Raw genomic sequence first — 25,673 nt, 5'->3', positions numbered from 1 at the left:
AGCGATGGATGAACACCGGAGTCTGTGACCAGACCTCAGCATCGTGATTCCCCCGGCTCTGCCGGCTGTGATAAACCGGGTCGAAAGCCTTCGCTAGGAGCCGGCAGTTTGACTCTTCCAGGCTTGTCACTGCAAGCCAGCTCCGTGTGCCCTGGGCGCTGGAGGTGCCTGTTCACTTCTGGGAGGGCGGTAATTAGTAAAAGCTCCCGGGAACCAGGTTTCTGAGGTCTTGCATCCCGGCGCTTGTCTGCGAAGAGGGGGGGTAGGTGTGAGGGGCAAGGAGCTGTCCAGGGCGAAGAGGCGGCAGCGGAGGCTGATTTGGAGCACGAGGTGATGTGCGCGGGGCAGGAGCGGTGCGACAGCAGAGGGAGGGAGGGGGCCGGGGGACCCGAGGCAGGGGCAGAGGGCGAAGGGGCCGGCAGGGCCGGTGGGCCGGGGCCGAGCCCACCCGGGGCGGAGAGCAGCGGATGCGGCGGCACGGGGAGCTCATGCCGTTCAAGTGCCGGGGCAAGAGCCGTGCCCGCGCAGACCGGGCACTGCCCGGCCCCTCTGTCCCCCTCCCCGAGCAGCGGGCAGGGCCCGTGGCCGCCGGGGAGCGGCAGAGGGTCCCCGGCGCGGCGGCTGCGAGGGGGGGCGGTGCGGGGCGGGCCGGGAGGCGGGGCCGGGCGGCGGCGGCGGCGGCGGGGCTGGGGCGGCTCAGTGCGCCCGGCTCCGCTCGGCTCTCCGCGGCTCTCCCGCGCCTGGCTCCGGCCCGGCATGGCCGCTCCGCCGCGCCGCCGCCTCCCCGCGCCGCCCCCGCCGCTGCTGCTGCTGCTGCCGGTGCTGCTGGGCGGCGGGCCCGGCGCGGCGGTGGCGGCGGCGGCGGCGGCAGCGTCGTCGCGGGAGCCCCCCGGTCCTTGCCGCGTGAAGACGGTGACGGTGTCCACGCTGCCGGTGCTCCGGGAGAACGATATCAGCTGGAGCGGAGCCCCGCCGCCCGCCGCCGCCGCCGCTGCTGCCGCCGCTGCCGCCGACTCCCGCTTGCTGCTTTTCGTCCGCAGCGAGCTGCCCGGCCGCGTCGCCGTGCAGGACGACCTGGACAACACCGAGCTGCCCTTCTTTACCCTCGGTAAGCGCCTGCACCGCTCCCTTCTCCTCGGCCCGTCCCGTCCTGCCGCTCTCCCCGTCCCCCACCTCCTTTGGTCGCGGAGCATCCCGGTGCGGGCAGCCGGCTCCGGGCTGTCACCCCGCTGCGCCGGGCTTTTCGTGGCGTTCCCCCCTTCCCGTATCATGGACAGCCTGCTTGTATTTTGGAGCTCCTGAGCGCTGCCCTTGCTGCACCCTGCTTTTTTGTTGTTGTTGTTGTTTTCCTGCTGGGGAGGGATTTTTTAGCAGGCCCTGAGGGCTGCTGCCTTTTAAAAGCCCTGGGAGTAAAGCGTCTCTGCTCACGCTATAAAGTGATGGGTGCTGCCTCTTGTGCTCCAACTTGAACGCTCAGCCCTGAAGGAGGTACCAGCGAGCCTGGAGAACGGAAGAGACTGTTTTTCTAGCCAGAACCTAATTTTATAAATGCTTCATCTTAATTGCCGAAGCTCGCTCTTGCTTCACGCACAACTCCAGCGCCTGGGTCTGTGGCAAACGCCTGCAGACTTTCCTTCTATCTCAGCTTTCTTGGGAAGGGGGATGGGAGTGGAAATAATTCTGTTGTCGTACTTTCATCTTGATGCTGTCTCAGCTGGGATGCCCGAGCTGCCTCTTGTCACTTTTATCCTTTTCGGTGCCTTAATCAGCCTGGGGATCCTCCAAGGGAACTGTTGAGAATGCCGTGAGGGTAGTGCTGTGTTTACTCTGCCAGGTCACCCAAGGTTTTTTGTTGATCTCTTTTTTATGCATTGGTTTTCTTGCTTTTTGTTGTCTGAAGCTGGGATAATTCAAATACCTGCTTAACTCTGGGTCTGAGATACTGCTTGACAGTGCAGGGTTGTGACTTCCAGTAGGTTGCCCTGTGTGCATCAGGCGTGTCAAGGTGCTCCTGGGTGCAGGCTGACTTGGTGGGCACCTCCCCAAAATTCCCTTCCCATACCTTGTTGAAGTGGCTGCTTTTCTCTGGATGCAATATGCCAGGGTGGGAAAAAGTCTGTCTGTGTCTCCTGGCTCCTGTCATTTCACTGTCTGTGAAGCTTCCTTGTAGCCTGCAATAAATAAGTTGATGATAGTTCTTGAGCCTCTTGGGTTCTGCAGTGTGACTTCCTTAGACATGGTTGGTCAACTGCAAAAATGCCAAACAAACAAGATACTCTTATTTCAGGTAATAAAAGTGAAAAAAAATCAAAGGTTTGGTGCAGTAGGAATGACATTTACCTTACAGTGATTAAAAGTAACAAGAAGTTTCATGGTTCACTGAGTTGAATTTTCAGATTATAGTACAGTTTCTTCAGGGACTGGGTGCGAATTGTGCACTAATCTGAATATATCAGAAGGCAAAGAAAGCCCTCTGTGTGTAGCTTAGGTAATAGCTCAAGTTGGAGGAGAGAAATTTGGCTTTATAGATCACAGACATGATCTTGTACAGCAAATTCCATTTCTGTGAGTGAGTGCCAGACCGTGTCTTGGGTCTAAAAAATTTTCTTTTGCTTGCTTGGGATATTGATTTTGCATGTACTCTTGGATATGGGACATGCCTCGTGCAAAACTGTGTTATTTTTGCTGCCCCTCCATGGACAAGAGACCCCAAAACATTCCCTTCTGTCCTCCTGTTCCCCTGAAACCACAGGCGCCAGGTGGATCAGAAGATAAATGGAAGCTTTGCCCATGTTGGGATGGCTTCATCACCGTCCTGAAATTAATCAGCATGTTGCCTCCAGAGAAGGTAAAACACTTGTCCTTCCCCAAGGTCTAGCTCATGAATTGCTGTGGATGCTCTGATATTTCAAATTTGTTGCATTTCTTTCTGTCTCCTGGTGTGGCAACTGAGTCTCCCTTGCAGTTAACCCTTTTCTGGGTGAGTGCTTTAGAGGATTTCTGCTGGCTTGTATTTCTAGTTCAGGAAGTAAATCTGGAGGGTTTTTTATAGTGTTTTTCTTCCCCGCTGCATCATCTTTGAAGTTCATTGGTGGTTGGGAATTGGAGAGCTACTGCTGCCTGGTAATGGGCTCTTGAGGTGAAAATGACAGTACAAGTGGGAGGTCAGCAGAATGGCTTTGGGGTGACTTGGGGTCAGAGATTGCTTTAAACAGTGGCTTCTCTTTGCCAAAATCTAAAAAAAATCCCTTATTGTTAGCTGATTTCTGATGCTTATGTGTATTGATGCATGTTGCTGGACGTGTTTAGTGGCTATCTGGGCCTGAGCTCAGGAAGACACACAAGAGCTGGCATTCTGCTGATTGCAAATGTGTTGAAGGCTCCTAAATGTCTCTGAGTCTTGGTTGTTGTTGCTGGCAGACAGCTTTCTGGCCTCATCAGGATAAGGATGTGATAGGAAGCACAGAGCTTCGGACAACCACCCTGACTGGCATCCTGGAAAGATTCTGGGGAGAGAATAAAAACAAACAACAAAACCAAACCAAACAAAAAACCAACACAAACTCCAAACCATGAAGCAGGCAGAGCTGAGATCTGGTGCTGGTACTACAGACTCTGAAGTAAGATGAGAATACATTGAATCAACCCGGTTCTGCAGGACTCAGAAACCTTCCCAGGCCAGGAAGCACCAAATAAAACATGGCCTTGCTTGTTGGGAAAGGATTTGTGTTCACACGGGCAGTCTGTAGTCCTGAGCCTGCTCAGCATCTTCACACAGGCAGTTTGTAAGTCCTGAGCCTGCTCAGCGTCTCCCAGTTCACAAAATCTCCTGATGCTGGAGTGGTTCCTGTACCTCTCATCACTTCTTTGCACTGAAGGAGGGTGGGGGATCTGTAGCTGAAGGCTGGCAGGTGCCAGAGCTTTGGCTGCAGCAGTGTAAAACTTAGAGCCATAGAGTCATTTTAAATTAGAAAAGACCCTTTAGGATAGTTGAGCCTAACCATAAACCTAACACTGCTGAGTCCAGCTGTAAACCTAACGTTGCCAAGTCTGCAACTAAACCATGTCCCTAAGTGCTACATCTTCTGCTGGTTCTTTTTAAGGGCAGACCAAGTTAAAATAGGCTGAGGAGATCGATGCTCTGAGTTGGTGGCTGGTACAAAACACATGCAGTGTTCTGTGTCCCTTTTCCTTAAAGGATTTTGCCTTCTGGTGAGGAAGCAACCTTTTCTGTTTCCTGACAAGGGGAGATTTTATTCCCTTAAGGGCATAAAGTGACAGCTTCCAGAGCTGTTTCCCTGCCTGCCGGGAAGCCGGGTCTACAGGAATCTGCTGGGTGACTGAGAGGAAAAGAGAGAGCAGGGTGAGGAAACCCTCACACAGCCGACCCTCGGCAGCAGGAGCGGCAGCAGGAGCAGCAGCAGGAGCAGCAGCAGGAGCAGCCTCTTGCTCGCCCGGGTGAGCCGTGGCTCGCGGGAAACGCGCCGGAGCCCGCTAGAGGGTGGTGGGTGCCTGGAGATGCGGGTGCAGCAGCACCTGCTCTGCCCAAGCCCCCTCTGCCAGCGGTACAACCTGCACACAGCCTCCTGCCAGCCGTGGGAAGGCCGGGAGGGAAAGGTTCTGTCCTCTCCCAAGAGGTGCTGGAAACTTTGTTCCCTTGTTGCATCCTTCTCGGGGGGTATGTTGTCTCCCTCCTCGGCGGGGGAGCTGCTGCCAAAACGCGGCTTTAGTTTGCTCCGTGTCCCTTCTCCAGCAGAGTGTCTGGTTCTGTATTTCCTGTGCCTCGGTTTGTTTTTTTTCTCTCTTGCTTTAGAGATGAGAAGGATGTTTCTCCCCCTACCCCTCACTTGCATGGCTTTAAAATTACCCCTTAAAGCACAATGGTGGCAGGAAGTGACAAATGCAACTTTGCCACCAGTGCATTATGAAGTGCTGTGCAGCCCCTTTCTTGAAAAAGCATCCTGCCCTTCCTTAACCTTGGATACAACTGGTGCTCTGCGGTATTTCAAACCCCCCCCCCCCCAGTTCTTCTAGTGTTACTGGCAAGTGGTGCAGCCTATCATCATTGACTTTATTCTTGTACAATGAGGTCTCTCTAAGGTATGTATCTTGATTTAGTCAGCAGCCATGTGTTCTGTACAATAGCTGCTCCACAAGCAGCATAGGCTGCTCTAAGTGCAATTCAGGGAATGAAGCAGTTAGCTTCTGAGCTAATTTAGATGAGCTCTATGTGTGAGCAGATATGTAGAGAGGAGAGAGAAGGAAAGAGGCAGACAAATTTTCACCACTAATCTTACTGAGTAGTGACTTACATAAGAACAGTTTACTACACACTTCTCGTAAGTGGCTTTAATGGATGCTGTTTGATGTGTGCCTGCAGGGCTACAAGGTGCTTTGTTTTGGTGGTTGTCAGAAAAGGTTCTCGTGCATCTACATTAGTGGTGTCCCACCGTGGTCCCCGTGTGTGACTGGTGATTATCCCCCACTCTGTGCAGCTCCTCCGCCTCCCTTGCAGTTCAGTGCCACTTCTTTTGTCTTCTTTCTTAACTTTTCCTGAAACCATCTTGTAACTCGCACTTCTCCTCTTCAGGGTAAGAATGTATCAAAATGAGGGAAAGCAGTTAGTTCCCTGAGGATTGTTTGAATTTACTGCTTTTTCTGAAAATACCTGAGCAGGGTTTTGCCACCCTTGCATTTACCAATGCTCTCATATTTGCAGAGTGGGGTAGAGAGGCTGGGGGCTTGCCTGGGAAGTGTGTGTGCCACTGGAGCTTCTTTATGACACTGTTCAGAAGTGCTGTTATCTGCTTTGAGTTGGCCAGTGGGACCTAGAGCATCATTGTGTGCCTGGCCTGACATCACACTCATCAGGGTATGGCATCTAAAAACAGGTGGTCTCTGCAGAGAGAAGCTGTTGAGCAAAGTTTTGTTTCAACACCTCCATTTTCTGATAACTGCCTTCTGCTAGACTTGATAAGCTGTACTGCATCTGGCCAGAGGTTTGGTTAATCAAGCATTGCATTGTTTTTCTGGCTGTTCTCAGGGTGGCCCATGGAGTAAAGAGTCAGATCTTCCACCAGGAAAGTGGAGGCAGCCAAAATGCCTCAGTTAGGTGGTGCAGTGGAGATGAAACATGTCTGTGGGTTCCCTGGGACAAGAACTGGGGGGATGCAGAGCTGAGAGCAGGGGCTCCTTCCCTCCCTCTTCATGCCTATCCACAGCTCCGTGTGTGGCTATGGGGTGTCGGCCAGGTCCTGGTGGTGGGAGCTGCCTGGAGATGTTGTAGGAAAGAACAAAAACTTTCTGGCAACAATTTCTCCCCCCCCCCCCCCCCTTGTATGAAACCATGTGATTACTTAAGTTTTCCAGGCCATTGGGTTCTTGTAGTTAGAAAGGGATGGAAAGGGAAGGATGGAGAGCCTGGCTTGGGTGGGATTGTACTGGTGATGTGAGTCCTGAGCTGGAGATCTGCCTGCTGTGGTTGCAGAAGCAAGCTCTATAACACCCAGAAAGCAGACATAAAATGCCCATGAAAGTGGGTCAAGTCCTGAGATGACCACTTCCCTCCCTAAAAGAAAGGCTAAATGTGGCTCACCTGGCATAGTGGGGTGTGGACTTGCAAGGATTTTGCTCCATCTCGGGTATTTTCTAGGGTGAAAAGCCCAGTTAAACTGGGAATCTGTAACAGAGTGGCAGGCTGTGCTCGGGGAGTTGCTGCTTTCCAAGAGTACCCTCATTGACCAGCTAGTGGCAACAGAAGATTAACTATAGAGAGAGGAGCCGGTTTTCTGCAGCTGAACCGTCAGGCTGGAGTAGCAGGAGGAGGCTGATGCTGGGGATCTCCTCTGCTCCCCCTTTCCTCCCCTGTGATGGCAGCAGGTTTTCCATGATGTCACTGTGCCAAAGGACTTTGTGCTTTTCTTCAGAATGAGGTGGGAAGCTTGCATTTCTCTCTGGGGACTGGGTAGGCACACTCCTTGTGCCACCATGCAGATAGACCCCCAAAATGTGCCACCTTTTCCTTTCTAAGCCCTAAAAGTGTGAACCTCAACTGTGTGATGGACAAGCCTTTGTGCTGCCTTAGTGATACAGTGTTGGCTGGCTGTGAAACCAGGTTGAGCCCTTGGGCTTTCCTGGTGTAACAGGAGTTGAGGATGGGACAGGAGGAGAATAGATTGATGCCACTTGTGGGAACAATCTTGTGCTACCTCAACATAAAAGTTAGCAGTTGCAGGTGGCTTGAGAAACACCTACCATCGCACCAAAGCGCCTTGTCGAGTGTGGGAGCAGACTGGGGATGGAGACTGAAAGGAGAAGTGAAGAAAATAGAAATGTCGTGATTGAAGGCTTTCATCATCTGCAATGCCCACAGCACAGCTCGTGTCGTGAGTGTCCTCCTCCAGTTGCAACCATCTGAAGTGGGGAATGATGAGCCTCGGCCAGTCTTTCCTTGCTGCTCCTCAGTCCTGCTCCTGTCAGTCAGTACCTGTGAGGTCAGTGACAGCATCGAGCAGAGATGATTCTTGTGCATAACCAGCTTAAGAAATGGTGCCACTTAAAAGAATTGAATGCTTGTGCTGCTGCTCGGGTCTCAGCTAATGCAGTTAAGGTTTCCAGTGTCCAGACAGTATGGAGACACTTAATGGTATTGAAGAAACAGAATGGCATGCAGAGGGGACGAGCAGTGATCTTGGCTGCCTGCATCTGCACTGGCTTTCTGGTTGTCTCCTGGGAAGGAGACAGGCAGGTGGAGAAAAATAACACAGAGTAAATGATTTTGGCCCTTTGGGTGTCTTCCCTTTATGCTGTGCAAGAAGCACTGCTCTTGAATGCATTCAGCATGCTTGTTTGGCCGTGGTCCTGGAAGGAAGGAGAGGTTTCTTGAGGGAGGATGTTGGGTTGCAACTGCTTGCGAGAAGATGGGGCAGATAAGATTTGGAGCCAGGGCTCTGCCTGTGGGCAGAGGTGGTTGGTGGGCAGGAAGACAGAGTTGCCCTCTGTTTCTCATTATCTGTTCCTCACCAGTCTTGCACCCCTCCCTCTGTGCTTCCACCTCTCCTGTCTCAGTGCAACACAAAGTCTGTCTGAAACCACAACTGGCTTTGAAAGCAGCAGTGAAAGGGGAGAAATTTTCTGTTAGCAGCATCAGCAGTAAAAGAGAATTTTTTTTTCCTAGTCACCTGGTAACTGCTGTATTTAGGAAGATTACTGAGCTGGTGGTGTTGCTCGGAGGCATATGCATGGGACTGATTCTGTTATGAGGGGGAGCAAGGGCCAGTGTGCATGGTTGCACGCTCAGAGGTGACCTGGAGAAGGTTGGCTGTGCCTCTCTGCAGAGAGAGGAGAGCTGCTGGGCCCAGCACCTTGCCTGCACAGTCATCTGCTCCTCAGCGCTCAAGAATGACACAGAAATTGCATCGGCAGCTGCATGGAGGAGCTGCAGTGGAGGGGAGTGGAGTCCTCAGGGCTGGGCTCCTGCCTGTCTCCAGTGGCAGAAGGAACGTCAGGATCCAGCCTGCTTTTGGGGACACGCTGGGTATTTTGGTACCTGATGCCTTTCTTTCTCTGAGTCTGACAAGATACAACTACAGAGGGGTGCTGCCCTGGCTGCGAGGACCCTGTGGACTATCTGGGGATGTGAACCCGCTCTCCCAAAAGCCCCCACCCCCAGGACCACACAACTGGGATGCTGGGTCTGGAGACCTGAGCCCTGCTCTGTCTGTGGGCACACTCACAAGAGCTCTGCTGTGCTGATACCTTTGAGTCTTTAGTTCTTTTTGGTCTTTTCTCTCCCTTATCTCCTTCTGTGGGGCAGCAGGGTGACCTGACCTATGTCTTGAGCCCTGTCTGGGCTTTGTGGGAGCCTCAGGGGCTGCTGCATGCCAGGGCACTCTCCTAACAGGAGCTGGCATGTCAGCTTGTGCCTGTGGCTGCTGCAGTGGCTGTATCTGTCCCACGGCTGTTCGCAGCCCGTATCCTTCTCTTCCTGCTCCTTCTGGTTCTCCAGGGAGTGCAGTGCATCCCTAAAATATGGGATCAAGTGACAGACAACAGGAGCTCACAACAGCACAGGATATATATATGTTTTGTTTTGTTTTGTTTTCCTTTTCTTTTTTTTGCCTCCAGCAAACTGCTCAGTAACATCAGCTTCTGGAGGCACCGCTCTGGTATCAGCAGCGTGCTGGGATGGCAAAGGTGGGGCAATTCCTGGGCAAGAGGAGGGCCTGAGTGCAGCAGGTTTGCTGCAGCCCAGGACCAGGAGCTGGGCACCTCAGAGTGTCCCAGGGGTTGCCAGCACTGGGTACCACTTGATGAAGGTAGACTCAAACCATGGGAGTGTTCTGGGCCTTCTGGGTGATGGCAATTGGGACAAGAGGCTGTGCAGTAGGTCCAGCTGAAGAGGAGGGATGCTGTAGAGGAGCCAATCACAGCACCGGCATTTTGGGCACCTGATAGGTATGTTTGGGAAGCACCTCCAGCAGCAATGATGTTGACCATATCTCTGCAGGTAGGTCCTTGCCTGCTGTTGCTGGAAGGGCACTGGCTGCTCCAACTGCCATGTTCATATCGGGGGCTTCAGCAGTTTCCATCCCCATGGAGCAGAGGGAGGGCTGGGGGATGCATCTGTCACCTGGGAGAGCCCCTGGGCTTCAGCTGACCTTTGTGTTCTAGCAATAAAACTGTGCTAGCAAACGTGCGTTGTAACAAAGCCCATGGATATAATACATCCGTATCATACTGTACCTTTCATCTTGAAGGATTCCCAAGGAGCTTTACAAACTCCGTGTGCTGCAGCCTGCCAGGGTGAGTGAATGCCATCAGTGAAGGCTGCAGTCTCATCTCTGCGGTAGCGCATCCCCCTCTGCTCCCCCTCGCAGGGGAGACTTCACAAAGTCTGATCTCGGACTAGCACCACGCCAGGTGCTTTCCTCTAAGCCTGAGTTTCTCAGGAGAAAAAGGAAAACCATGTAGCTGTTTGTTATGCAAAACCAGTGAAGAAATATACTTCCTGGGGCAGTAGGAGTGGGTGGGAATTACTTTCATGCAGCTTCAACAGCTTTGGATCTTGGCAGAAAACGCCTTTGCAGGGGGAGGTGCCCTCTGTGCAGCCCTGAGGAAGGGGATGATAAAGTTTGAGCACTGGAGAAATCACTGCTGGGTGTAAGCAGGGTGGCAGAGTTCAGCTAGGGGGCACAGAAGCTGCTGCTGAAGCAGCTCTTGGAAGGGAGACTGTAAATACCTGCTTGAAATACTTGATGTGCAAGTCTTCTGTCACCCAGTGTCCCCTTCTCTCCCCACAGAGACAGTCCCTGAGCCAGCTGCTTGCTGATGTCCACATCCTGCAGCCTCTGGCAACATCTGGGCTGCTGCTGGCTCTGAATGCACCCAGGGTGGGAGCAGGGAAGGGCCATGCAGCTGATCTCTGGCTCCGGTTGGTTTTATACTCATTTCCTCTTGGCTTACCTGAAGCTGTGGGAGGCATCGGAAGCTGCTGTCCATGGTGGCAGAGAGAAAAATCAAAACTGGAAGTGGGTTAAGGGGCACTAAATGAAGCTGTTGTCAGAGCCATATGCTCGAGAAGAGGAGTTTAGCTAGCTTCTATTTTTGTTTGGAGTGGTGCACACTTAGCCTGTTCTGTTTAGCAGTTTGTTTATGGGATGTATTTTCCCATCCTGTGTAGCTCCCCGAATGTGTGCTGTAAACAAAATAAAACGAGAAGCTGCCGTTACGTGTTCCCATTAAACACATCCTGGTGCACAGAAGGTGCTGACAGGGCAGAGGTGCCTGCCAGCCTGACACTCTCCATCAAGGAGGAGATAACACATCGGTGAGGGAGGTTATTTTGCTATGTTTGAGTATGGGACCTGTTTTGGGCAGCCTGGGATGGAGCAGGGACACCTCAAAAACATGCCAGCCTTTTTGTCCATTTGCTCTTGCATCTCCAAGCCTTCTGATCATTCCTGAGGAGTGCAGGTATTGTCACCTGCAGCTCCTTTAGCGTTGCCTCCTTCCCTAGACCCCTCATTGAGATGGTTCCTCAGGCCACCAGAAGTAGTGGTGATGCCAGTGTAGTTCATGGATCCTGACTGTTGAAGACTTTGGGTATGGGTTGAATTTCAAAAAGGAAGTAGAGGTTTGTGATAATTCTTACTGTAGTCCTTGTAGTTGCAGGCCTTGGACTGGATCAACAGCCTTGTGTTGATTTTTCTGAGCACAATCAAAGGAGCTACAAGTGTATTTAATGACACAGCAACAGCCTTGCCTTTTGACACAATTCAAGAAACCAGAGCTGCTTGAAGACACAAACTCCATTACATTCATTGTTTTGTATTTTATCACATCCCAGCACTTGCTGTTTCCTCATCTTCTGTTCTTTGCTCTCCCCAGACAAGAGGCACAGTTGTCCTTACTGAGTTCCTGGCTTCTGCTGTGTGGGAGTTGGAAATCCATTACCCAGTGGTGTGGCAGCTGGGAGGGAGGTCGGGGACGCTGCCTGTAGGGGCTGCTCAGAGCCAGCTTGGGGTCTTGCCGGAGCACAACAAACATGCTGCTCCTCCTTGTACTCAATTTTATTCTGCTTTTGTAGCAGCTGCCTTTGTTGCTTAGCTGACAAGCTGTGCCGTGGCCCAGTGGTGTGCAGGAATGGGGACAAGAGCTGGGATTTGGGCAGGATGGAGGTGGGGGGGGTTTCTGCTGGCCTCTGGGTGTGTGTGCACTGCCTAAAATCATATGTGCTGCCCAAGACTCTGTGTGTGCCCGGGGGAGTTTTTCTCTGTTGCCTGGGCTCTCTTTAAAGACTGTTATAAAACCTTTTGCCTCCTTGCCCATGAAAGGTTTTACAGCATGTTGCAACCAGCCACTTAAAAGCAGAACAGGAGGAAAAAAAACACAACTATTTGCAGCCCTCCTCCCAGCTGAGCCTGTGTGGCAGCCCAGGACCTGCACTGGGGTGAGATATGGGGTGTTTGTAGGAGATGCTGAAGAGAAGTTGAGCCTTGTCATAGCCTTCTCTTTGCAGAGCAACCCATTGGTGTTTCTTCTGTGGCATCTCCCGTCTGCATTGCTGCCCCAAAACCATGCTCCCCATTGCTCAGCAGGCTTCTCTGCCCATTTGGCATGTGCCCCAAGCCATGTCAACCCAATATTTTAGAAGACCTTGGTCTCCAAAGCCTCTCCTCATCAGGAACGGTGCAAATTTGTCCATGGATACCTGGCCAAAAGGTGAAGCATGCAGAAAGGGTGTCCCAAATTGTCTCACAGCATCTCTCTGCAGGGAGCTGGTGTTGGACAGGAGCTCCCTGTCCATGCTAGCAAAGGGAGTTTGGGCTGGAAAAGAAGGTGATGATTTTGGTGTGGCTGAAAAGAAGGGTTATTATATTGAGGTGGGGCTGTGTTTTTTAAACAGGGCTTGTTTGGATCCTCTCTCTACAAAACTGCTCTGAAGGCACCTAAGGGCTCACCAGCAGGTGTTAATATTCTCCTTCTTTTGCTGCTCCTGAGTGGGGGAAGAATTAAGATTGAAGAAAAGCTGTTGTTTGTAATGGTGCTTCTGGCCTTGGCTGTGGCAGCTGGAGGGTAGGTGAGACCTGGGCAGGAGGAGAGGGGCTCAGGACCTGGCTGGGGAACAAGCTGCAGCTTTAATTTGGCTAGTAATTGCTGTGCAGTGTTTCCCCAGTCTTCTCCATGCTCTCGTTCTTCCAACTCTATGCAAATATTTGCAGCAGTTAGGGAGCTGCTCAGGGAGATTTTTATTCCTGGCATGAACTGAATTAGAGAGAAAGTTTGGGCCAGGAAAACAGTCATACAAGGCACCAAGATCCACCCTATCATGCAGCCTCTGCTGTGGTGGCCAGCAGAAGGTGAGGAACAGGCCACAGATATCTGGAGCATCCTGTGGAGGCTTGCTCCTCTGCTCCCATGGGATGCTTGGTTGCAATTAGCAGCGATAATCATCTGTGCAATTCTGACCGAGCTGAAAGGGTCCCACAGCAGCTCCCAAGGGGCTCCTACATCTCCATAGTGTTGGCCTCTCTGGGAAGTCCCTCTGATGCTGGGGATGCTGCTTTGTGCCCTGCACAGATGGGCTGTGCTGAGGGAAGGGGAAGGTTTTTCTTTGAGGTCTCCCGGACACACCAAGTGCTGACCAGGGGCCAGTGCAGAGGGAGGGATCCTTCTGTTAATTATCTCTAGATGAAAGGAAAACTTGTCTTTATTCAAAGAGCAGCTTGTTCCAGTTTTATCATAGCCCCTCAGTTCTGAGCTTTTAAAGTTCGATGTACGTGTGAACAGTAAGTTTGGAAAGATGTTTTGAAGTTGAACTCGCAGCATTGTTATGAAAATGCTGAAGGGGAGTTGTGACACTGTTTTGAAGATGAAAGTATTTTTGCAATCTTAAACTGACACATTTAAAATAAAAAAAGAAAAAAAAAAAGAAAAAGAAAGTTTGCATGAAAGACAGCCTTTTGCATGAAAGACAAGACTTTCCCTGGCCAGAATTAAGTGTGACCATCCCTGAAGATTGGTAAAGGAACTTTGAGGTACTACTGACTTTGACTGCCAAGTAGGTGACTCTGTGTCCAGTGTGGCAAAGTGAATGGTTCCTGTTGGTGTTACTGGTATGTGCTGGGCAGGTCAAGCTCCTGCAGTGGGTGTCTCTGGCCTTGCTGGCTGCCTGCTTTCTTCCAGGCAGATGATGGGGCAGCAGAAGAAGGGCATGAGATGAGATGCTGATGGAGCAGGGACACATGTCCATCCCATCCTTGCTGCCGGAGAGATGCCCTCGACACTTCTGAGCCCAGCAGCGCTCGCTGCAGTTGGTGTTGGTCTGTGGAAATGAATTGTTCACAGCTGTTTAGCAAGGATCTGTGTCACAGATTAACCAAGCAGCACAATCTCCATGAGAAGTGGAGGGGGAGGCTGGGGCTGCCCACTCCTGGTGTCAACAAAGTCATCTCCGGGCTGCTCATAAGTTCAGGCTGTTTCAGCTCACCCGTGGGCACCAGGGAGTCTGGACCAAAGGTCAGAGTTTGTCTGTGAAGCACGAGTATTGGGAGTGTGAGTGGCCTGGTGGATCTGGGCACTTCCAGTGCCTTGGGCTCTGTCACAGTCTCTTCTGGTGATCTACTCTCTCATCTCAACGTTGCATCTCACTGGGTTAAGCTGCCATCCCTTGGCCCAGCCCAGCTGCCAGTCCTGCCCAGAGCAGCCTCTTGCACCCCACCAACACGTAGCATGCAAGAAGGTGTCTGGGTGCCTAACAGGGTTGTGCTAAGTGACCTCCCCTTTGCTGACTGCCTGCAGCTCCTCTTGGCCAGGTTGGCAAACAGTGTTGTTGGTCACTCACTGACCAACTTTTCTTGGGGTTTCCTTTTCCATGACCACCTAGATGCACCAGCTTGTGGTGATGAGTTTTTTAATTCCCATTAAGCTCTAGTTTCCATTACACTGTCTCAGATACTCAGAGGCCTCTGAGCGGGTGCCCTGTAATTAAAAGCAATCTATTGCCATGTCTGAGGGGGCTGTGTGAGTTACAGGGCCACGAGCCTTGGCCTGCTGCAGAGGAGCTGTCAGGCAGTTCCTTTGTTAGAAAATAGACACCAAAAATTCCTCTTCCACCCCCAACTTTGTCTTCCTGCCAGCCCTGGATTCCAAATTTATTTAAGGGTCTTTTCTTTTGGGCTCGAGTAGGTGTGGAGCATGTATTTTTTGCCATGTGAGTCTGACAAGCCCTTGGGAAGGATGAGTGGGTGTCTTGAAGTGTTAGGGAGAAACTTGGCAAGTGCTTCAACTCCAGGAATCTCTCTGCATTTTTTGGTTGCATCTGCTTTTTTATCGCTCTGCTGCTTTTAAATTTTTCTGAACCAGCAAAGTCACACCCCAGTAGTGTTGCCATCCAGGAATAACACTGCTCCTGTTGCTTGAAGGCCTGGCTGCAGAGACTAAGTGGTTTTTGTGCTTTCTCCCAAGGGTATCAGCTGATGGATGGAGCTAGATGGGTCAGTCCTGGGGTCCCTCTGGCCCTCACTCCTGAATCTGGGTCTTAATTATAGACAGAGATGCTCTTGCCTTCTCTGCATTATGGAGGAGGGTCCTCTGCTCTTGGAGCTGGGAGGACATGGGCTGGATGGTGTTCAGAGCTGGCTGCATGAAGGAGCAATCCTATGTGTGACGTGCATGCTGTGCTTGGGTGTTGCCCAAAAGAAGGAGAGGCTCTCCTGAGCCTCTTCAAGGTGGTGTGTTTCTTCTTATGTCTTCTGTGCTTACAGCTTGGTTCCTAGCCTCTTATATGGGGTTTGGGATTCAGTTGCAGGAGGTGAAAACAATCTCACAGCCGTGTTGGAGGTTAGGGGGAAGAGCTTCCCTCCATGATCTTTAAAGATCTTTACCTGCAGTACAGTAAAGGAAGCCCACGTGAGTTTGTGGTTTCATCTGGTGGAAAGTACTGGACTTTTTGAGTCATTCTGGGATTCTTCTCTTTGTTGATGACCCTTGAAGTGACCTTAACCAAGTGAGCTCATCTCTTTAAACCTCTTCCTTACCTACATTTTGCAAGGGCCTGGGGGGGGGGTGGTGGTGGTGTTCCTGTTTGCATTACTGATGGGGTGTAAAATTCCTGTGTTGGAGGAAGGAGGGACCCTCTTGGCTCCTTACCAGCTACCCTGCCTGCAGGCTGGTGGTGAAGAGAGGACTGAGGAAAGGAAGCAAGTAGAAGAAATGGGTGGGTGGAGGAGTGGTAGGAGACCAGATCCACGGCTTCTCCGAGCTGGGGTAGCTGCTGCCCCATGCACGTCTCTAGCCAAGAGCAATCCCCAGGGCTCACCAAGTGGCTTAGCAGTGGGACAGCAGGATGCTGCTACCCCGTCTGGTGCCTGTAACACTCTGTCCCTTTAGGAGCTGGGGTTTTCTCTCTGCTTTAGTGTGCTAAAAATGATCTGCATGGATGAAAGTTCCCATCTTGTCCCCCATGTGCACACACGTCTCTGATCTCTGCAAGAGAGTGACAGCTTTTCTAATTAGGCAGCTGAGGAGGTAACCTTAGCAACTCCACGCTGGTGCTGGGGACCATCTCCAGCTACCCTTGGAGATGGCGTGTCTGGTGTTCAAATGGCCTCTCATGAGGACAGGAGAGCTTGGGCTGCCTGCATGCCTGTCCTCCCTTGTGGACACTGTTTCACGTGGCTGGTGGTGTGTGCTTGCAAAGCAAGAGCTGGTGGGAGGAGGTACCTACAGCCCAAGACTACTTGCTCTGCTCTTGCTGTTACCAGCTACAGCTCTGAGGAAAAGTGCTCAGAGAAACTGGAAAGGAACTGTGCAGAAGGAGGTGCTGAGTCTGCTGCTGCATCAGTGGTGCCTGCTTTGCTGTGAGGCAGGCTTGATACTGCATCAGGGGAAGATCTGGAGACCCAGGAGAGCAGGAACCTCTCCTCCAGGAGCATGTTGTGAAGCTTGATCTTGGCTTGTCCCCTCTCCTTAGCTTGGAGGTGATGGGAGCTGATAGCCTTGCAGGAGAGCAGCCCTAGCTAGGGCTTGGAGGGTGCTTGTGAGTGCAATAGAGCCCATGTTTCCTGCAGAAGGACCACTGGGGTTGTGTGCCCTGGGAGCTGAGAGCCTGCCTGTGCCACAACATCCTCTCCATCCTCCTCATCCCTCCGTCTTCCCTGCCTGGCTGACACAGCAGCTGCACTGAGACTCCCTTAAATCTGAGTGTGTCTCCTGCCCCGTGGGCTGGAAGGGGCCTTGGCTACTCAAAACAGTGCTAGGAAATACTTTTTTTATAGCAGCTGGGAGCAAGCCAGGGCGAAAATGAGCTGAGGCCGCTGAAGGGAGATAAGCTGAGACGTAAACTGTGATTTTCTGCCCTGTGAGCCCTATGCATGGATTTCATCTTTTAATGGAAGTGCAGTAAATAAAAGCCATTTCCACAATAAGCTGAGCAACAGGTCATAAGCGTCTGAGCCACTGAAATTGATAGAAGTGAGCTAAGCGTAACAAATCTCCCAAAATTGCACCAGACTCCACTTGTATCTAGTCCCTTCCTGCATCTCACCAATTATGGCAAGCGGCAATTATTTCTGAGCCAGAGCTTCCTCTGAATAAAACCTCAGTCAAACTGCAGATGCTTTATCTTCTTTTCAAATAGATTTGTACCAGATGAAAAACCCCCAGTGGGGAGAAATCCCATTCGGAGGGGCTTTCCCTAGCAATGTTTGCAGAGAGAGAAGGTACTGGACGTGCATGGAAGAGTGAATTTGACCAATTCAGAGTTTGCTGGCACTGGCTGAGAGGGGGATTCAGGAAGATGTCAAGCATGTTCCCTTTGCAATGTCACTTTTGTCTTTGTTAGGATGGAGCATGGGCTTGGGATGTTCTGGTGCCAGCCATTCCAGTGTGACCAACTTGCTGCTGGGATGCTCCTGTTGTTGGGGTCTTTGTGGACCATTAACTTTTTCTCCCTCTTCCAGTTAGATCCAGTAAGTGACTGTCTCTTCATAATCCTCATTGTAGAGCTCTGTGCTGGTACCCAGTGATGCTTCTGGGGTTTAAAGCAGACTCTCAAGTCCACACTCAGATAAATGTTAGTGCTTTTGTCCCATGTAACCTCTATGCTTTTTTTTCAAAAACCATGTCTGCTGCAGAGCTGTGAGGATGAACCTGCTGCAAGGATAGTGTGTGTGAGGTGAGATTGCCTCATCTCTGCCCCAGTTTGCCCAGTTTGAGAGAGTTACCTGGGAATTTATTTGAATTTATTTGCAAGAGCTTCTAAAGAGGCATTAATTTTAAATGTGGAGATGTGACACTCCTGGTTTCACCTGGTTGGTTTCCAAAGTCAAACAGCCTGGTCTTCACTGTTGCTTCTGGTGTTTGAGGAAGATGTCCCCAGGGCTGTACAGCCCACAGGGCTCATGAAGAAGGGTTGGTTGTGCAGGTGGCAGGTGGGGTGGGGATGGTCTCTCCTTGGCTGAATGGCTCTGCCAAGACACGAGGCGTCTCAGCCCTGATGTTTTTCCTGTATGTAGGAACGACTGCTTGGGAGCTGCTGGAAGTATGCTCCTGCTGTTGGATGCTGCTAGGTTGCTGAGAAGGAAGTGCCACAAGATAGCGGGTGTATGAAGCTCAAGTGGCTTTCTGATTGATGTCATTAGTGCTCCCTACTGAAAAATCCCTGGGAAGCTGGACATTTTGTGTCTCTGGGTTTCTCCAGAAGTTTCAGCTGAACAGCTTCTCATTAGGTGCGTCAAGGCTGTTAATGTGGCACCCTCCTGGGCCCCTGAAAAAAATGTCCAGGCCTCCAATTGCCCAAGGACCTATTTGTCTCTTGTGTTGTTAGTGAAGTGCATCACTCTGAGTATTTTGCAATGCTGGGAATCTCATGGGGTGGGATGGGGAGGCTGCAACACCTGCCACAGCCCTGGGGCCACCACTCAGGAAGACTTTTCTAGCACGGGTGAGATGAGAAATCGCCAGTGAGGAGCAATGAGTGTTGCTCAATGATGCGTCCTCCCCTGTCAGGGGGGAGCAGAGTTTGATGGATTTACTCTGTAGCTTCTCACGAAGAACACTGTTGGTTGTTTTTTTGTATCTTTTTACTCTAGACTTGGAAATTAGTTTTTTTTTGGAGGGCTGTTAATGAAAAGCACTGAACCAGCTTCTCTTCAATTTAATTTATGTGCATGAGCTGGCAGCAACCCTCCTCCCCACCCCCCCCCCCCCAAACACCTCCCCAAAATATATGTCAAATATTTGTTGAGAGACTTCCAGGACTGCCTCCAAATAGGCTGCATACACGATTTTGCCTGCAGATGTTCTCCAAAAAGTTTGCAACTTGGTGCTTGCAGGCAAATACGTGTGTGTGGCTGGCATGTGTGTCCACCTGGCAAAAGGAGCATGTGTGATGTCCTCATGGGCATGTCCCAGGGTAGGTTTCTGTGGAAAGCAGCCCTGGGAATAGGTGTGAGCCCTATCTCGCTGCTGAGTCTCCTCTACCAGCAATATTGAAAGCAAATCAACTAAAATGTAGGATCAGCATGGCTATTCAGCTCATCCACCTTCCTCTGGTGAGTGGTTCTGTCTGCAGAACCCGCTCATTTACTCATCTAAACAGAATCTCATTGTCCACCTCCCGTGGTGTGTAATGGATCCAGCTGGGGATGTTTGACCCCTGCAGCCACAGCAAACTGAAGCTCCTCAAGATCCTCCACAACCCTGTGCCTCTCTCACCGTTTGACAGGACAGCCTTGCTCGCTGCTTCTTGCAGTGTTTCATAACACATTTACCCCCCACGAATCTCTTTTCAATTTGGGAAGCACTGCCTTTGTTTCCTTTTACCTAGCCAGCTGTAATCCCTGCCTGGCTGTGCCCCTTACTGGGCAGCCATTTATTTTCCTTAATCTTTTATGAAACACTTTTATCATAAGCTGTCTGAAAATCCGCTGAAATTAGACCCTCTAAATCACCTTCATCTATTTTAAAGGCTTTTTTTTTTTTTTCTTTTTCTTTTTTCCCCAGATAATACTGCCAGGTTGCTTAGCATGCCTCTTTTCCACCATCCCTTAAGGAAGTTTCATTGCCTTGACCTGTTCAGATTATACTTTGCTGATTTCTATATTGGCTTACTCTTAATTAGACTCTGAGTGAAGTTCCTGCTCTCCTGCAGTTTGGTATTGAGCTCTGCAGTCTTGGAGCTGTGGTCTTCTGCTTTTTTTTAAAATAAAATAAAAATAAAAAATAGCACAACTGTTTTACTGTTTGCACAGATTTTTAGGAGAAGCACACAGGGCTTGGTAAATATTGTGGGAGCTATATTAGTGTTTGGTACAACTCTGTCCCTGAGCTAAGGTCCTTTTGAGATCTGAAAGACTGAAAAGATCTTGGCAGCCAGGATGCACAAGTTTCATTAAGTAGAGAAACCTCACCCAGCACCTCTGATGAAGCTTTGCTGGTAGTTCACAACTTGTCTGACTTGTGTGTGTGTTTTTCTGGAGATGTTGACCTCTGTAAGATGGGGAGAGCCGTGGATGAGCCAGCTGCCCACAGACAGTGATCATAGGTCTGTGCACAGGGAGGAGGGAGGCTGGTGCACAGCCCAGTGCTGCACTTAGCAATTATTATTTCCTTTCTGTATGGCAAAAGAAGCCCGTTCACGGGGCGTGTGGCTGTGGCCTTCACCTGGTGAGAAAGCTTGGGGGGAAAATAGCATTGGTTGGTCAGCTCTCTGTATTTGGGAAAATAAGGCTATTCAGAGCAAAGCCTCCCACCTTGCAGGCCCAGGCATAACTGTATCCAGCAGCTGGAAGCTGCAATTAAATACATTCAGGCTGAAAATGAAGCACAAATCCCCAGATGAAGTTAGCTGGCCACTGTCAGGCAGGAGATCACGCTGTGTGATTGCTGTGGCCTCTCCTACCTGCCTGTGTTTTTGGAAGCAGCCAGTTTTGGGAAGAGCTGCTCCCCTGGCAGCTCTCTCCTATACTCCAACTGCCTGAAGGCTACAACAGACCATAATATTGCTCTTTTTTTCTTCTTCCTACAAATAAAGCAAGCTTCTTCCCAGACTTCTCAGGGAGGGTAGGACACAGGAGGGATGTCTTTGAATAGAAACATCCATCCTCCCCTGTATCCCTCCTCCCTCTTCCCCATCCTCTCACTCCTTTCCACAAGGTTAAATGCTGCAGCAGAGAAGGAAATTGAGTTTTGGTGTCTCTACTCCCAAAGGCTGCTCTCAGCTGGGGAAATGCATCATCCCACCAGCCTCCTGTGCTAATCCCTTCTGGGATTGCTTGCTGGTTGGGAAGCAGTGACACAGATTAAAGGGTTAGAGCCCATGCTCCTGGTGTCCTCGGGTCAATGGGATGCTGGTCACATCATGCACTTACAATGGAGAGGATATCTCTAAAAGCAAGGATTTATTCACTATGTCTGGCCTGGCAGGGGTAATTTGGGACTGCAAGGAGTAAGTAACCAGATCTCCATTTTCTGAAAGCAGTGCCAAGTGAAAATGTATCAGTTTCTTTCTTTTTTTTGTTTCTTTTTTTTTTTTTTTTAATTATGGTTATTGTTTAGCAGAAGAGAATCCTTGCACCTGCACAACAGGCTGGGCTAAATATTCAAAGCTGAAGTTAAAGCCCAGGAGCAGAGCTACAGAACCCTCGTGAGAAAGAGTTCAGGACATTTTCCTCAGTGATCTTTGGGTGGAAGAGCTGTTGACCCCAGCTTGTAGAGAAGGGAAAACTGTGTTGTCCCTCATCCTCTCATCCACAGACTCCTTTCCTGTGGGACTCAGTGAATTCCCCTCTGGTGGTGCAGGTTGCCATCAGCTAATGGGAGACTTCATCTTCTGCATCCTCTTGGTGGGGAGTGGATCAGGCTGTCCAGGAGTTAACCTGCTGCTGAAGTGTTACAGCTCCTTCTGTGCTAATGAATAAAATTCATCAAAAGTCTCAGATTTTTTAGAGAGGGGAAATTGAGCCCATGTTGCCCATCAACACATATATATATACACGTGTATGTGTATAGAAAAAAACCTATTTAGACACGTTGGCTGATACGTTAAAAATAAGTTTGTTATTGGTTCCACAAATTACTAACAATATTGCTGTGGCTGCATCACAGCCTGAATTTTCATTTGATTGCTACCACATAATTTTTAGCAAATAACCAAAGCATTCTAACTTAAATATTGTCACAGTATCCTTTTAATAGGCAAATGAGGTAATTATAATCTCCTTAGATAACAGGATAGCTTCTGCCTACTGATGTGCACATAATGTATTTTGCTGATTTCAAGCAGGCTTCAGAGATCTAAATTTTGTTTATTCATAGCTCTGCAAAGCTTGAAAAAACCTTCAGTTAGGTCAACAGGGAGGTCTGCAAGTGGGCAGGAGAACATGTGTGTCCTGGTGCCATCCTTCCTGCTGAAGGGTTGCTTTTGTTTGAGAAGAATCTGTCCATGGGCAGGGGATAACTCTGAAATAATGTGCAGACTTCAGTCCTGCTCTGAGCATGCTGGAGGTTTGGCTTTGGGATTAGGAGCTGACTGGAGCTTGTGGCAAAGCAAATGTTTCTGCCATGGTGCCAGCTTTTAAAAATCAACTCTGATCTCTCTCAGCCCCCAAAACTGAGATCTTCTCGGGGTTACTTTCCAGCTCTGCAAGTTCTTGTGCGTGAGTGGCAGCCAACAGCTCCAAGCTGCTGGTGCTGCAGGGTCCTGCAGGCTGCAGGCAGCTGCTGCTGGGCACGGGAAGGGTTGGCATTACAGTTGTCTTTGGTGTCCACAGCTCTGCAGTATCTGCTTCATCTCCTTCCCCTCCAAATGCCCACCATGAGTATTCTTGCTCCCCATGAACAGTGGGATGTGTAGGGAAAGGCAGGAACTGGAGGTGGTTTTGTTCCTAGTTTGTTTGCATTGAAGTTGTCTTGGCCTGGTCTGAGGTTTGCAGTGAGGTGCTTGAGGTGACTGTCAGTGGTTTGAATCTTGAGTTGGTGGGGGGAAAGCTGGCAGCTCTGCCTTGGGTCTCGTTTCAGGATAAAGGGATGGGTGCTGGGCTTGGCTGCGGGAGCTGTTGCTGTTGGGCTGCACATGGGAAGGGGAGGCTGGGCTAAAATTTTGCCTGAATTAACTGCAGCCAAGAAAGGGAGTTGAGATGTGGAAGGTGCCTGGGTTGGAGGCACTGCCTCTGTGTGGGACATATGGCTACCTTCTTGCTGACATTGGATGGTCACAGCCCCAGGGGACATGGCACATGTGGGTGAGCTTAGGGTTACAAAATGTGCATCAGAAATTCAACCCTGCAGGACCTTTTACTCCTTCAGTCTTGGAGGCCCATGCCTTGGTGGGTCTCAGGGTTGTTCTACATTCACCAGAGCAGTGTTTCACAAGCCAGGGGTTCCTCTGTCCCCCCTGTGCTCTCCCCCTCCAGCAACAGATGCTGATGGGTGAGCAAATCACAGCTGCAGGGTCGTGCTGCTGTACCTTGCCATCACCTAAGCTGTACTTTCTTTCTGCTCCCTCACACCCTGCAGCCGCTGATTGTAGTGGGAAAAGTGCCTTGATTGCTGACAGCTTCTCAGGAGTTGTGGCACAATTGAATCAGTTCCCTTTCAGTGCATAGAAGCCCTTCAAATTGTAATCACAGGCCTTTCTCCATCTCTGCATTGTGTTCAGCTGGCAGCTGCGAGCCAGTGCTGTCCTCCTCTTCCTCCTCCTCCATCCTCAAGCCCCATGGGCCGTGCTGGAACTGATCCCCTTGCTCTCCCGCTCCAGCCCTGCCCCTCAGGGGGTATTTGCATGTTCCTGCAAATAAGACTTGTGCTCAAGTGGGTGGCAAAGCCAGCAGGAGCAGGTGAAGTGGCTTCTGGGGACAGCCAGCACCAGCTGGGTCGCAGGCTCCCTGTGAAGGATGCTGGGGTATCTGTATCCCTGTCCCAGGGGGAGGAGTAGAAAGTCTCAGGTTGAAGGCAGAATGAAGGTGCTGCCAGACTCCTGTCCCGCCTGCCTTGCAGCTCAAGGCAGACAGACGCAGTGCTTGGAGCTGTAATGCTGGCTTCAGGGTGGGTCTTCTGGGATCAATTGACTTCCTAAAACTCCTCTTTTTTGGGAGGGGAAACCCCAATAATGTGCTGGAGGTAACCACCTTCCTCTGTGCAACCTCTCTGGCTGAGTATAAATGAGAACAGAAAGCAGAAATGTGCCTCTGCAGTCACGGGAACAAAACCATCCACATTTTCCCCTGCATCTTTTGTGGGTGCCCTGGGGAGTGTGGAAGTGTGACCAGGAGCCAGGCAGGGTTGGACTGGTGATATCTGGAGCTGGGCGAGCTTCCTTGGGCCAAGGAAATGACAGCCCTGCAGGTGCCTCATGCTGGTGCCATGTGGCTGTTTTATCACCATGTGTCAGAGTCACGTTTCCTACCCCATCAGCCACATTCCTGCTGCTTTGAATCTCTCTCTTCCCCTGATCCTTCCCTTTCTTTGTGCTGCATCTTTTTTTTTTTCCCTTCTTTTTTTTTTCCACTTCCCTTGCCTTTCCTTTTGTTCACCATCCCCCTCTCTGTGTCTTTCTGCTCCCTTCATAAACTTCCTACCTTCCTTCTGCTGCAGGGCCATGTCCATGCAGGTGCTGGCAGAACAAGGAGGATGCTTCTCCTGCCCCTCAAGTCCTGTTTCATGCTGCCAGCCCACAGCCAGCAAATGCAGCAGGGGGTCAAAGTATCAAGGGAAAATTGAGTGTGGAGAGAATTAGGGCAGCAAGGCATAATAATAAAACCTATTGCTGTTGAAACCAAGCCAGGGGAAGCTATAGAAGAAGGGCTGGGTGCCAACTCTAGGGGGAAAAGTGTGATTCAACCTGGCCCATAGCTCGCTTATCTGATGGGTAGGACAGGGCTGGGATGAGGTTTTGGGCACAGGGACAGCAGGAAGCTGATGCTGGCCATGGCAGAGCCCTGTAACTGCTTCCCTCTGAGCTCAGTCTGGCTGCCGTAGGACTCATTGTGTTCCTTCCCTTTGGATCTGGGGAGGTAAGTTCAAAAATAAAATAAGTATTCAATGGGAAATAAGAACTTGAAAATGGTTCTGTGCTTTGGGGAGGGGGCAATTTTTGTCATTGTGATTGTGCTCACATCATGCCTTTTGCAAGGGGAACACCTAGAACTTGTTATGCTTGAAAGGCCTGAAGTCCCCAGCGTGCAGCGTGGCCAGGGGTAACCACGGTCATGTCCTGTAAGCACAGGACAAGTATCCATGAGGATTTGTTCTGGCAGCATGGGTCCCAATTCAGCAACGCAGCTCAGACACGTGCTTTGCGTTGAGCACCTGCCTTGAGAAGGCTTCGAGCCAACGCTGTGCTGAAGAGGATCTGATAGGCTCAAGATGCTCTTGGCTTTTTGGTGATATTTTCTTTTTCCTTGTTAGGAAGAGGAGCTATCTGAAGGTGGCAGTCAATTAAAACACCACAACTCAAAACCTAGCTGCTGTGATCTGTTGTTCTCTCCCCTGCTAAGCCCTATTGGCTCCTTCTAAATGCAGGAGTGATGTTAACAATGCTGACAAGTTGTTATCACAGACGGTGTCTTTAAGGCAGCCTGGTCTGTCTCCAAGGCTTTCAAACTTTCTTTTGTCCCAAGAAGTCAAAGTAAATTGTAGGCAGCCAGCTAGAACATGCGTTCCTGAGGGATTTGCTTTCCTTGCCAGATAAGCAGGGTGTTTTGTTACGCATTGAGCCCTCTGACTGTACAAATGTCCCTATTATGTGCTGCATAGCAGCTCAATGGGGTGTACTGGGAAACCAGGTCAATGGCTGGGGAAGCACAGGCATCCCTGGAGCATCCTGGAGCATCCTTGCTTGGCATTGCATGGCATGTGGTGGGGCATCTCAAAACTTTGTTGCCTAATAGGAGTAGCTGAGCTGGAAACATAGGGAGAGGGAACCTTTGCCATAGAACAGCTTGACTTGTAGCTTCACACATGTCTTCATGCTGGCAGGAGCCTGGGTTTCCCTTGGAGGATGTTCAGGCCTCTTGGTTAGCCCAGTCCTGGAGCTGGGAAGAGGAAGGACCCAACCCTCTTACCATGCCAAAGCTGGGAAACATATGGCCCTGGTTTCAGCTTAAAGATTGCATCCTCCCATCGGCTGGGGCAGAGCAGCTCGTATATTCTTGTTTCCCTAAATGAAGGAT

At 50.6% G+C, this 25,673-nt stretch overlaps 1 protein-coding gene across 2 annotated transcripts in view; it reads left to right on the top strand.

Moving 5' to 3' along the window:
* The first annotated feature begins 756 nt into the window (after positions 1-756).
* Positions 757-25,673, top strand: part of ASTN2 (astrotactin 2) — a 332,514-nt gene continuing 307,597 nt past the window's right edge. The window contains exon 1 of one of the 2 annotated variants that reach the window (XM_051636914.1): positions 757-1,108. In XM_051636914.1, coding sequence (XP_051492874.1) covers positions 757-1,108 — 352 coding nt within the window. The remainder of the gene's footprint in view (positions 1,109-25,673) is intronic. The other variant, XM_051636915.1, reaches the window with a different exon arrangement.

Source organism: Apus apus, chromosome 19, assembly GCF_020740795.1.
Source record: "Apus apus isolate bApuApu2 chromosome 19, bApuApu2.pri.cur, whole genome shotgun sequence".
NCBI classification, from domain to species: Eukaryota; Metazoa; Chordata; class Aves; order Apodiformes; family Apodidae; genus Apus; species Apus apus.
This window is presented reverse-complemented; position numbering and strand designations above follow the sequence as displayed.